General features: G+C 42.6%; 1 protein-coding gene across 1 annotated transcript in view; it reads right to left on the minus strand.

The window, feature by feature from the left end:
• LOC123501170 (KICSTOR complex protein SZT2-like) overlaps positions 1-16161 on the minus strand; it is a 56731-nt gene that overhangs the window by 38096 nt on the left and 2474 nt on the right. The window contains 15 exon segments of the mRNA XM_045249816.1: positions 8641-8803; positions 9161-9276; positions 9671-9749; positions 10059-10295; positions 10531-10670; positions 11298-11402; positions 11775-11898; positions 12263-12373; positions 13087-13242; positions 13557-13854; positions 14180-14285; positions 14656-14818; positions 15009-15121; positions 15372-15592; positions 15849-16008. Of these exon segments, the coding sequence (XP_045105751.1) occupies positions 8641-8803; positions 9161-9276; positions 9671-9749; positions 10059-10295; positions 10531-10670; positions 11298-11402; positions 11775-11898; positions 12263-12373; positions 13087-13242; positions 13557-13854; positions 14180-14285; positions 14656-14818; positions 15009-15121; positions 15372-15592; positions 15849-16008 (2292 nt within the window).

Below are 16161 nucleotides of genomic sequence, written 5' to 3' on the forward strand. Positions count from 1 at the left end.
AATAATAATGATAACAATAATAATAATAATAATAATAATAATAATAATAATAATAATAATAATAATAATAATAATAATAATAATAATAATAACAACAACAATAGTGCTCTGTTCCCTCTTCCCCGTCTCTTTCAAGGTGGTGATGGTGGTGTCGGTTCTCGGGCGCGCGGAGCTAAGTTGGAGGAGTTGAATCTCACTAATGGAAAATGCGAAGTGAGGAGACCACTACTCCACTTAGCCCAACACTCCACCCTGTGCTTGCTTCCACTCCCTCCCTCCACTCCCTCCCTTTCCTAGATGTTCCTGTGGTGACCTAAAAATGAAATCTGTCTCTCTCTCTCTCTCTCTCTCTCTCTCTCTTTTTCTTGGTCTCAAATCTGGCCCGAGGAGGAATGTATGTATGTTTGATGTAATGTTGTGCTTCAAACTATCGTGCGTTGCCTTTGGTCTAATAGTTCTAAAATCAAATTATATAAAAACGTGCAAACCTGTGTGTGGTTAACAATTGCAGTGGAAATGAGTTAATAGAGACAAATACGTAACTTTCCACAACAAAAGAACAAAAGTTAACTATACCTACTAATATCAATACGAAATACAGTATCAATGAAGTTAACTGATATGAACAAAAGAACTAAGATAACAAACACACTGAGATGATGTGTGGTAACGAATAACTGCCTTGCGTGTGCGTGCGTGTGTGTGTGATGGAGGATATTCCAAGATTATGCAAGGATTATCGAAGGTTAAGTAAGACAGGGATGGAGGAGTCAGGGCGCGGTGAGCTGGAAGAGTTAGATCTGGCAGGGAGGAATGGCAAGAGACTGCCGGAGATCCCCACTTCCAACTCCCCGCACCCCGACACGAGGCAACGGCAGGCGAAGTAAGGCGGCGGTAAGATATGACGCTTGACTCGACGAGGGACGCTGTGCAACTCTCCACTCTCTTGTTTACACGCGGCTTCTATCGCTTCACTCTTTATCAGTTCCCTCAGCCATCCACAACCCCTTCCCTGCGCCACTGTCCCTCTTCCAGCAATAACAGTCCAGTGAAGAGTCCTCGAGCGTAGGAAACATGGGGGACTCAAACTTTGGCTCATTTACTGCTGGAGACAGGATGGTGGCGCAGGAGGAGGAGCAGGCGAGGCTGTGCGAGTGGCGGTGTTGCTGGGTGACAAGGCCCCACCAGGCACGTAAACCATAGAAGCACTGTGGCCACGCAATGCTTATCATTCTCATTTATACCTTCCCAGCCTCGCCGACCCGCTGTCTCCGCCACTCACACACTCCACTAGACTTTGAATCCATTACTCGGCCAATCACTGTCGCCCACCTGAGGTACTCTATCACCTCCCAGCCAATCAGAAATGTCTACCGTCTAATGGGGGAGTGGGTGTTCTAATTTCTTCACCCCTTTTTTAAGCTTACGGTGCTATCCTTTGGTTGCACACGGCGAGCCTGCAACTCTCACGGGAAATTTTAGTGAAGCGAGTTTAGCGGGGCATGGAGGAAACGAGCTGGGTGTGGGGAGCACGCGGTCGCAATGAATTAGCATGTTTGACGAAGATTAATAAACAGGAATTATGTAAATATGCTAGACCTTTTTTTCCGTTTGTGGGTGTCTTAAAAATGGACACAATGCACACGAGTTTTGCATCACTCTCTTCCTTCACAGGTAAATACCGCGGGGTGGGCAAGGCGGATATTGGACAGGAAATGCCAGGTACAGTACAAGCAGGACCTGAGAAATATACTGTGGAAAGCAGGAAGGGGTTGGAATGAGTGTGGGTTGACAAGTCCGCCTAACAAAGCACCGTATTTCTGTCGCATTTCGCAGCACCTTCAGTAAACAAAGAGGCTGCTAAAGTTGAAGTGATACTAGTTTTTAAGGATGCTTTTACAATTGTAGTGACAAATTAACACTACTTCTACATTATTAGCATGGCAAACACTCTTGGGAACCCGGCTAAATCATCTCTGTGGCCTTTGAGAGAGCAGAGCGTTTTAGAATCCAGCCCTAAGATTCAAGTCAAGGCTAATCGTTCCAATAAAGCACATTCTGAAGCCAAGATCCCTTAACCTCTTCAATACTGGGGCACATTTTTACCTTGAGTTTTGTATATACGATTTTATTGATATTACGAATGGTCTATGAACGTCAGAAGATTAATGGCCACAGTCTCTACTATTTTAATCTCCTCAGTACTGGAACGCATTTCTACCTTGAGTTTTGTGTACGATTAGACCATTTTATTGACATTTCGAAGGATCTATGGACCCCAGAAGATAAATGGCCACAGTCTTCACTATTCTAACCTCTTCAGTACTGGGACACATTTTTTTTACCTGAGTTCTGTGTACGATTAGACCATTTTCTTGACATTAGGAAGGGTCTATGGACGTCAGAAGATTAATGGCCATAGTCTTCACTATTTTAACCTCTTCAGTACTGGGACACATTTTTAACCCTGAGATTTGTGTACGATTAGACCATTTTATTGACATTAGGAAGGGTCTATGGACGTCAGAAGATTAATGGCCAGTCTTCACTATTTTAACCTCTTCAGTACTGGGACACATTTTTTACCTTGAAATTTGTGTACGATTAGACCATTTTATTGACGTCAGGAAGGGTCTATGGAGGTCAGAAGATTAATGGCCATAGTCTTCACTATTTTAACCTCTTCAGTACTGCGACACATTTTTAACCCTGAGATTTGTGTACGATTAGACCATTTTATTGACATTAGGAAGGGTCTATGGACGTCAGAAGATTAATAGCCACAGTCTTCACTATTCTAACCTCTTCAGTACTGGGACACATTTTTTACCTTGAGTTCTGTGTACGATTAGACCATTTTATTGACATTAGGAAGGGTCTATGGACGTCAGAAGATTAATGGCCATAGTCTTCACTATTTTAACCTCTTCAGTACTGGGACACATTTTTTACCCTGAGATTTGTGTACGATTAGACCATTTTATTGACATTAGGAAGGGTCTATGGAGGTCAGAAGATTAATGGCCACAGTCTTCACTATTTCAACCTCTTCAGTACTGGGACGCATTTTTAACCCCGAGTTTTGGGTGTGATTAGGCGATTTTATTGACATTAGGAAGGTTCTAGGGGGGGTCAGAAGATTCATGGCGACATTCCTCACTATCTTAATCCCCCACATAAGTTTCTGAAGCTGTATAAAATCACCATATATTAAGCAAAATAAATATGGAGACGCGTCATGGTACTCAAGGGGTTAATTCTTTAATAAGCACGGCCCGACCACCACCAGCACAACCTCAAGACAATCACATTACTCCAGTACCAATATCAATCTATTCAATTCTTTAGTTTTTCATTTTTTATATATACTATTGAATAATTTTTGCAGGAGGGGGGCGGAGGGACGTAATGACTTAATTCACGCCACACCAAAGGAGAAACACGCCCCTCCAACCCTGCCCACCAAGCCACAACCAGTTAGCGAAATCACTGGATTAGTTAGAACAATGTAAGTACAATAATCAAGAATGCACAGGTGTCTTGATTGTTCCACAGGCAGACAAGATAAGAAGAAAAAAAATATATAACCAAAGTGCATCTACTAACACGACGACTCTCTTAATAATCCCACAAAAAAAAAAAAAAAAAAAAAAAAAAAAAAGGACAAATAAATAGATCAAACTCTATAAAAACCGTATCTAATCCTTCTATAACTATTCCTCAATCCTCTAACTATCGCCAGAGAGGGGAGGAAGTACCAGAAATGGATAAAATAAATAAATAAAACTCAAAAACCGTATAAACCCATTCCATAACTATTTCTCAATCAAGTAACTATCACCAGAAGAACCGGAGAGGTACTTAATTCTAGCTAAAGGTAAATGAACGCCGGTAAACGCCACCGAGCCAGCTACCCAGCCAGGCAGCCGGTGCGGGAGTGAGAGGGAAAGATAGCAGGAGATAAGAGGCCTCGCGGGACTTGCAGTACCACCCGAAGAAAGGACCGGGAAACTCGCGCGGAGAGAGAGAGAGAGAGAGAGAGAGAGAGAGAGAGAGAGAGAGAGAGAGAGAGAGAGAGAGAGAGAGAGAGAGAGAGAGAGAGAGAGTATAAAATTATTCCAAAACAGTCTGAGTCGGCAAGTTTTTTCATAGGTTTGGACCATTTTGTGAAGGAGAGGTTCTATAAAGGATTATAATGTTTTGTAAAGGAGAGGGGTGGTTTATAAAGAATTGGATGGTTTTAAAAAGGACTGAGGTTTTATAAAGCAATGGCAGGTTTTTGTAAAGAACTTAAAGGTTTTGTAAGTGATAAAAGAGCTTTATAAAAGATTATATGAATTTATAAAGGATTGGATGGCTTTATAAACGACTAGGAAGTTTTGCGAAGATCAATTATAAACCCTCGTAAAAGGGATTTAACCTTTTCAGTACCGTAACGCGTTTCCATATTCATTCTGCTTACTTTTTGCTGACTTTGTACAGCTTCAAAAACTTATGTAGGGGATTAAAATAGTGAAGACTGTGGCCATTAATTTTCTGCCCTCCATAGACCCTTGCTAATGCCAATAAAATGGTCTAATCGCACACAAATCTCAAGGTAAAAATGTGTCCCGGTATTGAAGGAGTCAATTTCGCATAAGGATTGGAAAGAGATGCACGAGTTCATTAATATGTTCCCAGGTGAATTGATGGGCTAATTAAGGTGTTCTAAGGTGACTGAGTTCATTCAGATGTTACGTGGTGTTAAAGGAATGCTAAGGTGGTTTTTATGGATTAGTCAAAGGTGTTCTCAGGTAACTTGATGGGTGTCAGGAAGTTACGGGTGACATGGTGAGCTCGGAACTTAGCGGTGGTGATAAGATAAACACAACGATACAGCTAGGAACACTACCCCTGCCCGCCTCTCTCTCTCTCTCTCTCTCTCTCTCATGTCATGTAAATTTCTCTCTCCAGTTTTTTTTGTTCTATTCCGTCTTTTTCTTGTGTTTCCGCTAGGCTATCTTCATCCATCTGTCCTATTTCTGTCCTTTCATTCTTTCGTTTCATATCTCTCTCTCTCTCTCTCTCTCTCTCTCTCTCTCTCTCTCTCTCTCCACGGCTTCATTCATTTTCCGTGTTTATTTATTTATCTACACAGTGCCTTCCTGTTTGCCTCCCCATGGCTTAAGTAATTAATATGTGTTTATCTGCCTCCCCTCCTCCCTCTCCCCTTCCCCTCTCTCCTCCTCGTTCCTCTGTGTGTGTGTGTGTGTGTGTGTGTGTGTGTACCTAACAGAAATAATTATTTTTCTCTCTCTCTCTCTCCCTCCAATTCACCCACCACTAACAACCCCCCATCCATCACACACTGGCACACCTTACACCATCCACCATCCCCCCACCCACACACACAACACACCCATAAAAAAAACCCATAATACAAGTCATCCATCCCATAAGTCACCCAAAGGCTCCCCCACCATCCCACCCAAGGGGCACACTCGCTAACGGGGCCCACAGTTCACCCGCCAAGGCACAGCTCAAGTCTTTATCATTTGGACAAACAAGTGGTTCTGATAGGTCTTATCTACTGATTACATTCACCCTCCTCCTTCTCCTGCTCCTCCTCCTATTCTTTTTTCTTCCGTCACTTTTTTTCTTTCTTTCTCTTCATTCTTCTCTATTTTCTTCTCATTATGTATGTATTTTAAGGTACTTCGTCTCTTTTGTCCTCTATTTCATGTTTTTATTATCATTATTATTATTATTATTATTATTATTATTATTATTAGCAGCAGCAGCAGCATTACTACTACTACTACTACTGTTACTACATATACAACTATCATCATTACTATTCACACTGCTCCCTTCCTAAACAAATATAAGAGTTAAATATAGAAGAAAAGTAAGAGAGACAAACATCCCACTACTAGCAATATCATATACATACTACTAATCATACCACCAACACACACACACACACAGACACTTCTTCCACCAATCATCCACCTAACTCAGTCCATACACCTCTCAATACTTATGCTTCTTTCTCCAACCACCACCACCATCACCATGCCCCTCAACCTCCTTTTTTTGTCCTTATCAGCATTATCTGGCTTCATGTGACTCTACTCACTAGGGCTGTTACTGTTTCAAATCTGGGACTAATGGAGAAACACAGGGACATCATACCCTTCTCTCACTCCCTTCTAAGTCTCCTACCCCACACTCTCACTCTCTCTCCCTTGCATGCAAAGACCCAGTAAGGTGCATCTAAAATTTAATAATCTCCCTCCTCCCTCTCTATCACACACACACACACACACACACCTGCAGTGACAAGTATAAATCAAGTGGGAAAAATAGTGATAGTACCTCCTCTTCCTCTTCTAATCTCCAGTCCCATTACATTACTATCAGCACACCCCTCCTCCTCCTCCTCCTCCTCCTGGGAACAATACACACTACATACTACCTACACACTGCTTCCTATGCACACCAGTGGCCTTATTTATTATTATGGAGGATTAAATATGGTATTCAGGTGTTCTATGTATCAAAATTGCCTTCACATAAGACACACACACAAAAACTACATGCACTTCGTCACACACATACCCTTGCAGTTCACTCAAAATTAAGAGTAGAGATGTTAATAATTAAATGCAGCAGAACACTATGCTTGCAAAATAATACTTCTGACTCAACTTATTACAACAGCAAGGGAGAATCATAAGCTTAACCAAAAGTCCCTAAGAAAAACATTGGACATAGATAACTAAGTGTGGTGAAACATTAATTAAGCCTTCTTTACTTATAACATCAGGGACCAGACTTGCTACCACTGATCAGCTGGCATGTTCTCCCAGTTACAAAGAGGGACATGATCGTTTCCGGAGTTCTGATACACCTAAAGAGTTTTTATGTACTGTTTATGAATTAGAACCTCTGAAGTTTTGATCTGAGGAGAGGAAAGTCAACTGTCTCTCTCTCTCTCTCTCTCTCTCTCTCTCTCTCTCTCTCTCACACATGAACACATTAGAACCACTGAAATTTTGATCTGAGGAGAGGAAAGTCAACTCTCTCTCTCTCTCTCTCTCTCTCTCTCTCTCACACATGAACACAAACTCTATATTCCACATAAACTAAAGATAAATAGGTAGATAGGAGAGAGAGAGAGAGAGAGAGAGAGAGAGAGAGAGAGAGAGAGAGAGAGAGAGAGAGAGAGAGAGAGAGAGAGAGAGAGAGAGAGAGAATTTTTAAGACATGCACTACTCTTATCGTTTTGTCAAGCCTTTTTCTCTCCATCACCACCACAACAATGGACCCTCCTACCCTCTCATGTCTCTGGTTCTCATCCTCTTCTGATCTCTTTGTTCCAGCCAGTGCAAAGGGACGGGTGGCAAAAGTTGAGAAGTATGATAGAGTAATATTTCTATTTCAATTTCTGGAGGTAGTGATTTAAACCCCTTCATTACTGGGACAAAGTTTTACCTTGAGTTTGTGTACGATTAGAGCATTTTATTGACATTAGGAAGGGTCTATGGGGTTTAGAAGATTAATGGCCACAGTCTTCACTATTTCAATCCCCCAATAAGTTTCTGAAGCTGCATAAAGTCATCAAATAGCAAGCTAAATGAATATGGAAACACGTCATGGTATTCAAGGGGTTAGCTGTATTCATCCATCTGCAGTTTACTGAGTCTAAGGTAAATGTAATGTTTCTGCATCAATAACTGTATGTATTTGCAGTTCATGGAGTATGTGGTAAATTTACATATTGGTAGAGGAATTACTGAAGCGTTGGGGTACAAGGTTGTAACTTTAATATCTTATCAAGTGTATATTTGTTTGTCTCTATCATATTTCCACTTGTTCCTTTATGATTGTCTGAGAAAATGTGCTAACTAGTTTTCCCAATCATATTTTCCCTTGTTCCTTAATGAGCGTTTAAATAGCAAGCCAATGAGACCTTCACTAATGCAGTCTTTATGCATCCAATTCTTTTCTAAATCCTTATCAGAGTGAATAAAGCTCAACAATACAATCAACTAACAATCGAACATGTCTGACTTAAACACCAGAATTTTTTGGTGCCATAATAAAAAATAGCTTGCAAAATGAGCCAGTGTGGACGGTGCAGCCCTTGATAGTGCATTGACAGCAGCACCACACCAGCACAGGGCCGGCACAGACGCACAGCACAGCACACCAAGGCCCGCCACTCCAGAGGAACAAGTGGGTGATAACTCGTGACCTTGACCATCACAACACTCACTTCAACTAGCATAACCGTTGTAATGATAATCTTCTTGTCAGTATCATGAAGAAGAAGAAGAAGAAGAAGAAGAAGAAGAAGAAGAAGAAGAAGAAGAAGAAGAAGAAGAAGAAGAAGAAGAAGAAGAAGAAGAAGAAGAAGAAGAAGAAGAAGAAGAAGAAGAAGAAGAAGAAGAAGAAGAAAGAAGAAGAAGAAGAAGAAGAAGAAGAAGAAGAAGAAGAAGAAGAAGAAGAGGAGGCAACTACACTAACACATGAGCTTATCCAACACCATCATCACCACCAATGTGAATGTGAATATTCGAACCCACAAAAAAAAATCAACAAACTTGACCTCACCACCACACAACACCACAACTCAACTCGATTCAGAGTACTCACCGCCTGGGCCAACTGTCTGTAGCTGCAGTGGTTGAGGTGCTGTGCATGTGGGGAAGGAAAAGCCACCACACCATTCTGAGGCTCCACCCAGCACTCCGTCACGATTTCCATCACTCCGTCAGCCTCTACACTCTCACCTTCCTCCCAGTCTTCCTCCACCACGCTGCCACCAACAAAAGAGGTCACATGTACAAAAGGGATAAATGAGTTTTGCATATGACATTCCCTTTAATCCCTTCAGTACTGGGATGCATTTTTACCGGGAGTTTTTGGTGTGATTAGACAATTTTATTCACATTAGGAAAGGTTTGTGGAGGTCAGAAGATTAATGGCCCGAGTCTTCATTATTTTAAGCCTCCCACATAAGTTTCTGAAGGTGCATAAAATCACCAAATAGTAAGCAGAATGAATATAGAAATGCATCATGGTACTGAAGAGGTAAATCTAAAGAAATGAGGATCTACTGTATTACTATTCAAATGTATTCTTCACACATTCTCTCTCCCTCTCTCTGCCTCACCTGTCCCTGCTGCTGTTGGTAATGTGTGGAGGGAAGAGAACATACTGGGCAATGCAAGGAAAGGTGTACTGTCCCCCCTCCAGCAGGCCCTCCTCCTCATCCTCACACAGGTCCAGCTGAACACAAGATATAAAGGAAGGATTAGCTTGTGTTCTAACATTAGTACTAACATCACACTGACTAGAGAACAAAATAAAGCTGTATCAGTCCTAATAATAAAAGAACGAGCTGTAAATATTTCTGGTATCACACTGGTTTAACACTTTTCCTGTGATATACAACCATCTGCGACACTAAAAACACTGTATGAGATTTTTTATAAGTGTATGCAAGAAATAGATTACAAGGATAGGTTTTGCAGTTTGTAGCCGCTATGATGTTGTAGGTTGCTCTAGAATAAGAAAAAAAAGTCTCAGTGGTTGGTGATTATGAAAAAATGTATCAAATAACAATGAAAGGGTTAAGGAGTATGAAGTTCCATGGCTGTAAGTGTTTCCAAAGTGTGCTCACCTTCATGACAAACTCCCGCACCATTGTGATGATGCCGTTGCAGGAGTGGGCAAAGTTGAAGCCTTCCTGAAGCCGCATTCTGTGACACAACAAACGAGACACATCAGTTCATTCAGCAGTGATCATTGTACTTGCATTCTCAGTCTCATCAGGTGTTCATTTCTGTATCACTACTTCTATGCTGTAAATATGCCTAGTACTTCTGCCATCTTACTATCTGTTTCTTATTCTTTACAAACTTCATGATTTTCTCTAAGTTTGTGCAAGACACTCTCATACCCCATAGATAAGCAAATAACAACTGAGTTACATGTTAAGACAACCACTGCATAACCTGGCCAGTGTGTCAAGGGGAACATCTGCCAAGAGAACCACCGTGCTTGCTAACCTGGTCAGTGTGTTGAGGATGCGAGCCACAGCAGAGAGGGAGACAGCTGGGGCGCTGGAAGGCTGCACAGCCCAGATCCAACGTCGATGGTGGAGATAGCGGGAGAGCAGCGACATGTTGTGTGTAGCAGACTTAGTGGGTCCAGGCTTTGCGGCCATGGAGCGAGCCACTGCTGCCACCCCTGGAGGAGTCTCCACCACCACAGGGCTGAGAAGGTTGCTGGGTGTTTTGTCGTACCTGGTGGATGGACGGCAAAGGTGAGGTCTGGGTGTGCTACAAGATGGCAAGGCAAACACTAAACTGAAGGAGGAAGTTAAATAAACAAGTAGGTAAGCTGATCAAGATGAGTGGACAAAGTTCATTCAGAGATGTCCTGCAATGGATACATATAAAATCATAGAATAATTGTTTCCAAACCCAGTAATGCATGAAGTTTTTTGTGAGCAGTCTTCCTCTCCATCTCAACACTGACCATATAAGAATCTTCTCCACCGGCTTGTAGGTGATGACACAGCAAGGAATGTTGGAGGACATGCGGGAGAGGCTGGGACGCACCGCTGTGGGCTGCAGGTCACCCGAGGCAGAGATGGTCAGTTCCTCACTCATCTTGTCCTGCAGAAAAGTCGTGTTAGTTGGCAAGTAACTCATTCGCTTCCTAACACATCACAGGCACCACCTGGCCTTAACACCCCTTCCATTACTGCCTCTGTCACTGCTGTAGTCCAATCCTATTGAAGGTTGCCTCTGTTGGCTATTAACCCTTCAGTACTGGGACACATTTTTACTTTGAGATTTGTGTAAGATTAGACCATTTTATTGACAGTAGGAAGGGTCAGAAGATTAATGGTCACAGTCTTCACTATTTAAATTCCCACATAAGTTTCTAAAGCCATATAAAATCACCATTTAATATGCAGAATGAATATGGAAACACACCATGGTACTGAAGAGGTTAAAGGGATGGCCAAAGTTCAAGGTCTGCATGTTTCTATCATCAAACACTACTCTGTCTATCCAGTATTACTTAGTGTAGCCTCCCAGCAGTCTTCCTCCAATCCAATCAACTGACTCTTATTAATGCATATGACACTAACACTTCCATCAATATCTCTCTCTCTCTCCACCCAAAAGGTATCCCTACTTCTGTTTCCCTCCCCTTCATTCAGGCTTGACTTTCACACTGGGTAGAGGTGCAGCAAGCAACATATGGCACTGGTGCAGACCGGGAGTGTTCCGTACCTCTGACGTGTGCATGGTGGGAGGCAGTGACTTGCTGCGCTCTGTTAAGGTCACTCGCAGTGGAAAGGTCAGCCCCTGGATCTTGTTTTTTATAATTGTCATCATCTGCAATGGATTGATTTCATAGCACCAAAATAATGGAATCAAGTAGGGCTTATCATCTGTAAGGTTAGCTGCTTTATTTAGGATCATATTTCTAATGCATAATTCATACATCTTCTCAATAGTTCTTGTAAATCCAAATAATTGAAGTTAAGTTGAAATGTCTTTGTGTGTGATTCCTTAACTTGTTCCTCTCTCTTCCACAGGCTTGTTTGTGAATGTGACACTGAATGTATGAATGTAGACACCTTACTTAACCTACACACCTGTATGAGAGATGTCAGCCAGGTATGCAGAGATATCATGAATCAGTAAAGCCCGTTAACCCCACTACACTCGACCCACACAGTGTTGGGTTGCAGGTGAATGCCTTACCTGATTCCTGATGTGTCCCGGCGTCCCTCCCAGGAAGGCCAGGCGGATCACCAGGCAGGGTGGCGGCTTGGAAGTGATCCGCACCACAAAGAAGGATACGGGAGGCTTGTCCAGCTCCCCGTCTCTGTAAGGCAACACACATCGGGTCCAGTCCAGCATAGCACAATATGATGCTGCAGACACACAACACTCATCGCTGGCATGTGTCACTCAGCATCATCACCATCAATAAAGGTGAGCTGTACACTCGGTAAGTTTCCACGTGATTTATAACAAGATCATCTGCCAGAAACTCTCCTGACAGTATGCATTGATTAGTCTCAAATCTTTCCACTCATCTCTTTCCTTGTGACAATAATTAACATTTCTCCATAAGACAATTTTTTTCTCTAATAAGTTTGAGTAAAGGTGTAGTTACAGATGTGTGTTCAGAGAAGATAAACAAGCTCCTTTAAGATAAACAGGAAGACAACCTGCCGAGGTCTTACTTGTACAGGAACTTGATGTAGGAGTCATTCTCGATGAGGACAAAGTCACACCACTCCACCAGCAGAGTTGTGAGAGCCAGCTCAGCCTGACGACAATGCACAATGCCGTACCTGGTGAATGATAGGAAAGTCTTAGAGACAGAATTCACCCTAGTGCCGAGCAGATCATTGCCATTGTGCCTGATACCTGCTTGTCCTTTGCTGAGTGACAGACTATGGTTGTATTTGTGAGGAATGGCCAAAGAATGGTAAGATGAGGCTACATTCCTCAAACTACACACACACACACACACACACACACACACACACACACACACACACACACACACACACATTGGATAATGAAGTTGTTACAGCACATAATGTGGATAACATTAAGGAAAAATTAGATAAATGGAGATATAGAGACAGGACACTATGAGCCCCACTCAAACCCTGTACAATACAACTACACACACACACACACACACGCGTAGTGTAGTGGTTAGCACGCTCGACTCACAATTGAGAGGGCCGGGTTCAAGTCCCAGAGCGGCGAGGCAAATGTGTGGCCCCTGTTCACCTAGCAGTAAATAGGTATGGGATTTAACTCGAGGGGTTGTGGCCTCGCTTTCCCAGTGTGTGGAGTGTGTTGTGGTCTCAGTCCTACCCGAAGATCGGTCTATGAGCTCTAAGCTCGCTCCGTAATGGGGAAGACTGGCTGGGTGACCAGGAGGCGACCAAGGTGAATTACACACACACACACACACACACACACACACACACACACACACACACACACACACACACACACACACACACACACCCGGTCAGTAAGCACTAACCTGCCACTGGTGCTGGTGATGTGCAGGTTCTTGGGGAGTGGGTGGTCATGCTCCAGAATGACACCAATACGGTGGATGTGCATCCATTTCTGCCAGATGTTGGTCTCCAAACTGCACACTTTCCTCCAGAAGTTAGTGAACTGTGGGAACTGCTCACTGCAGAGCAAGTACATGACCATTACCACAGTGGACCAAAACACACAGCACACACCACACTTTTCAGGATGACATGACTGGCTCAATTTGAAACCACAGAATAAATAATACATAACTATCATTAACATTATCATCTTATCACCTTCACGATGGATGAAGATACAACTACTCCAAACTACAAGCAGGAAAATAATTAAATAAAACAAAAACTAGCAAGTACCAAGGAGTGTCCAAGAATCAATATACTACTTAGCAATGAGGGAGAATGGCAAGCAGTATTAGTGTGTCAGTGTGCCAGTGTATCAATGCATCACCTATTGGCGTCCAGAATAGAATGTGGCTGGCCTGGGTTGCGGTAGAAGACCGGGTGGCCGTTCTTGATGCAGTCAGGCAGGGTGTAATAGGTGGGGCTGGCTGAGAAGGACTGCAGGCCCACCAGCAGCATGTCAGTGCCTCGCAGGTGTTGCAAGGTGTGCCAGTACTTTGTGACCATGCTCTGCCGGTACTTGGAACGGAACTGGCGGTTGGCGTCGCTGGTCACGTCGTTCAGGAACTCGTAGGTGGCTGTGGTGGGGGACTCGGGGCTAGTGTGATCTAGTAGGCCAAGCCTCCCTATCATAAAACAACATATTTCTCACATGTAATGAGTGCAGTCTACCTTGTGTATAGACAGATAATCCCTCGATCAATGAAAACAAAGGAAATGTTCATAAGAGCTGAGGACAAAGGCGTAGGTTCATATACAATCCCAAAACAAAAAGTTACCAAAAAATAAATAAAAACAAGAGGCAAAGAGATGAAAATGTCCATAAATAAAAGCTTTGTCTTAAGAATGTATAAATATATAAATACCATAAATAAATAAATGAATGAATAAAGGAAGAGCCCAGTAGTATCTGAGAGCAGCCCTCCATGGCTGCACACTCTCAAAACTCACCCTCAATCCAGACCTCTGTGTACACTGAGGACTGTGTGGGCGGCCAGACTGAGCGGATGTGGTACTCAATGAAAATGGAGTATTTCCACGGCAACACTAACACCAGCTGTGAAAGAGAAACAGAATCAGAATGACCAAACAGAACCCACAGGAACACAATAGAAAACCAAGAAGTGAAGGTCAGCTGTGATGGTGCAAGATGAATGTCTGAAGACACCTTGCACAAGAACAAAGACTGTACATGAAAAAGAAAGTTGTTACAAGATAAATCAATCAATACTTACACATGCAAGGACAAAGAGAAGAGAAAGGAAAGAAGTTTGAATAACACAGAAAGAATAACTTCTATATATCTATTGGGAATGAAACATGAGAGCTGATACTAGTGAATATGAACTGGATAAATAGACATTAACACACACACACACACACACACACACACACACACACACACACACACACACACACACACACACCTGAATCTGGTCTGCAACAATGGCCACCTCCTTGATGGCATAACCTTCCCTGAGACGACACGACAGCACAGCATTGAGTGAGGTGTGTAGCTGGGTCTCTCGTTCCTTCTTCCTCATCAGCTCCGTCACTTCTCGGGTCAAAGGCACCAACAGACTTACATCCCTGTGTAGTATAAATGCTGATTTGTCTGTGCTGATGTCAGCTTGGTATGTGAATCAATAGACTAACATTTCCATTCCTTGACTTGGGAAGCAATAATGTTCTTTTTGAAATTCATGCTGTTGACTTGTACCTATTCATATTCAGCAAATAGAGAGTCCTAAAATGAAGGGTTGTGTGTCAAAAGACTCACTCGTTCTCGGCATCATCGCCATCGGGAGAACACAGCTCACGAGTCACCTTCTGGAAGCCCCATGCCAGCAGGGACTTGTGGTAGTCATTCATGTCGTACTCATAGTCATTGTCCTGTGGAGAGGGAACGCATGGCTCTTCAATTGCAGTTAAATTGTATTTGCAGTTTTCAATCTAGATCTCTATCACAATTTTTTTCAAACAGCTGAAAGTACTGCCACTAGTGATATTCCTACCATGTATCCACGAGTGCAATTATATACTTTAAAGAGCTCGTGGTGGGAAATGAAGATAGGTACACATTTTTACTTGAGGATATGTATGATATGAGCAAGGGTGAACAAACACAGGCTCCAACACCTACCACAGGGGGCAGCGTGGGCATGTAGGCTCCGCAGGTGGCAGTAGCGAGGAAGTTCATGAGGTCTGTGAAGGGGATGTAGCCAAAGGAGCGCTGTGGCTGGTACATAGAGCCAAGCTGGAGGAAGCTGCAAGCAATGGTCTGATTTCTCAGCTGAACCAAGAGAGAATCGAACACAGTAGCATCTGGTAGACCAATCACACCATCTGTGATAACCACAATTCCTGTAGGGGTGATAGGATGGCCATGGGTCACAGGAGGAAATGAGAACAAACCTCAGAAATGAACCAACAGATAAAGGTAAGAAGACAGAAGCCTATACATATTAAACTGCTAACCAGCTAATCATCATCATTGCCAATTATTCAACAAAGCATTTGTAAATAAATACTTAACAAAATATACAAAATAAAAAAATCAAAGATACAATGCAATTTAGTTAAAAATTGGCCAACCCCTTACGGCAGATACTACATGTACCTGCACTGCTGTTTTCTGGCAGGAGCTGCAGCGCCACAATGCCGTATCTCAGCATGTCCACAAAGCCAATGTCTGGAGACACCATGGGGTTAGGCAAGACTGATGATGGTGCCTGCAGGAAAACCTCCTCCCCCAGCTGTCCATATGTTTGTGCTGTGGCCTGGGGATCACCGAACACAATCACCACAACATAATGAACAAAAAGAAAAAAAAATCTTGATACAACAATCAGAAATAATATTAATAAAAAAAATAATAAATAAATGTTTTCAGGAAAGAAGGCATATAACAGAATAACAGATAATACTTCAAT

The sequence above is a fragment of the Portunus trituberculatus genome, chromosome 9 (genome assembly GCF_017591435.1).
Source record: "Portunus trituberculatus isolate SZX2019 chromosome 9, ASM1759143v1, whole genome shotgun sequence".
In the NCBI taxonomy this organism is placed as follows: Eukaryota; Metazoa; Arthropoda; class Malacostraca; order Decapoda; family Portunidae; genus Portunus; species Portunus trituberculatus.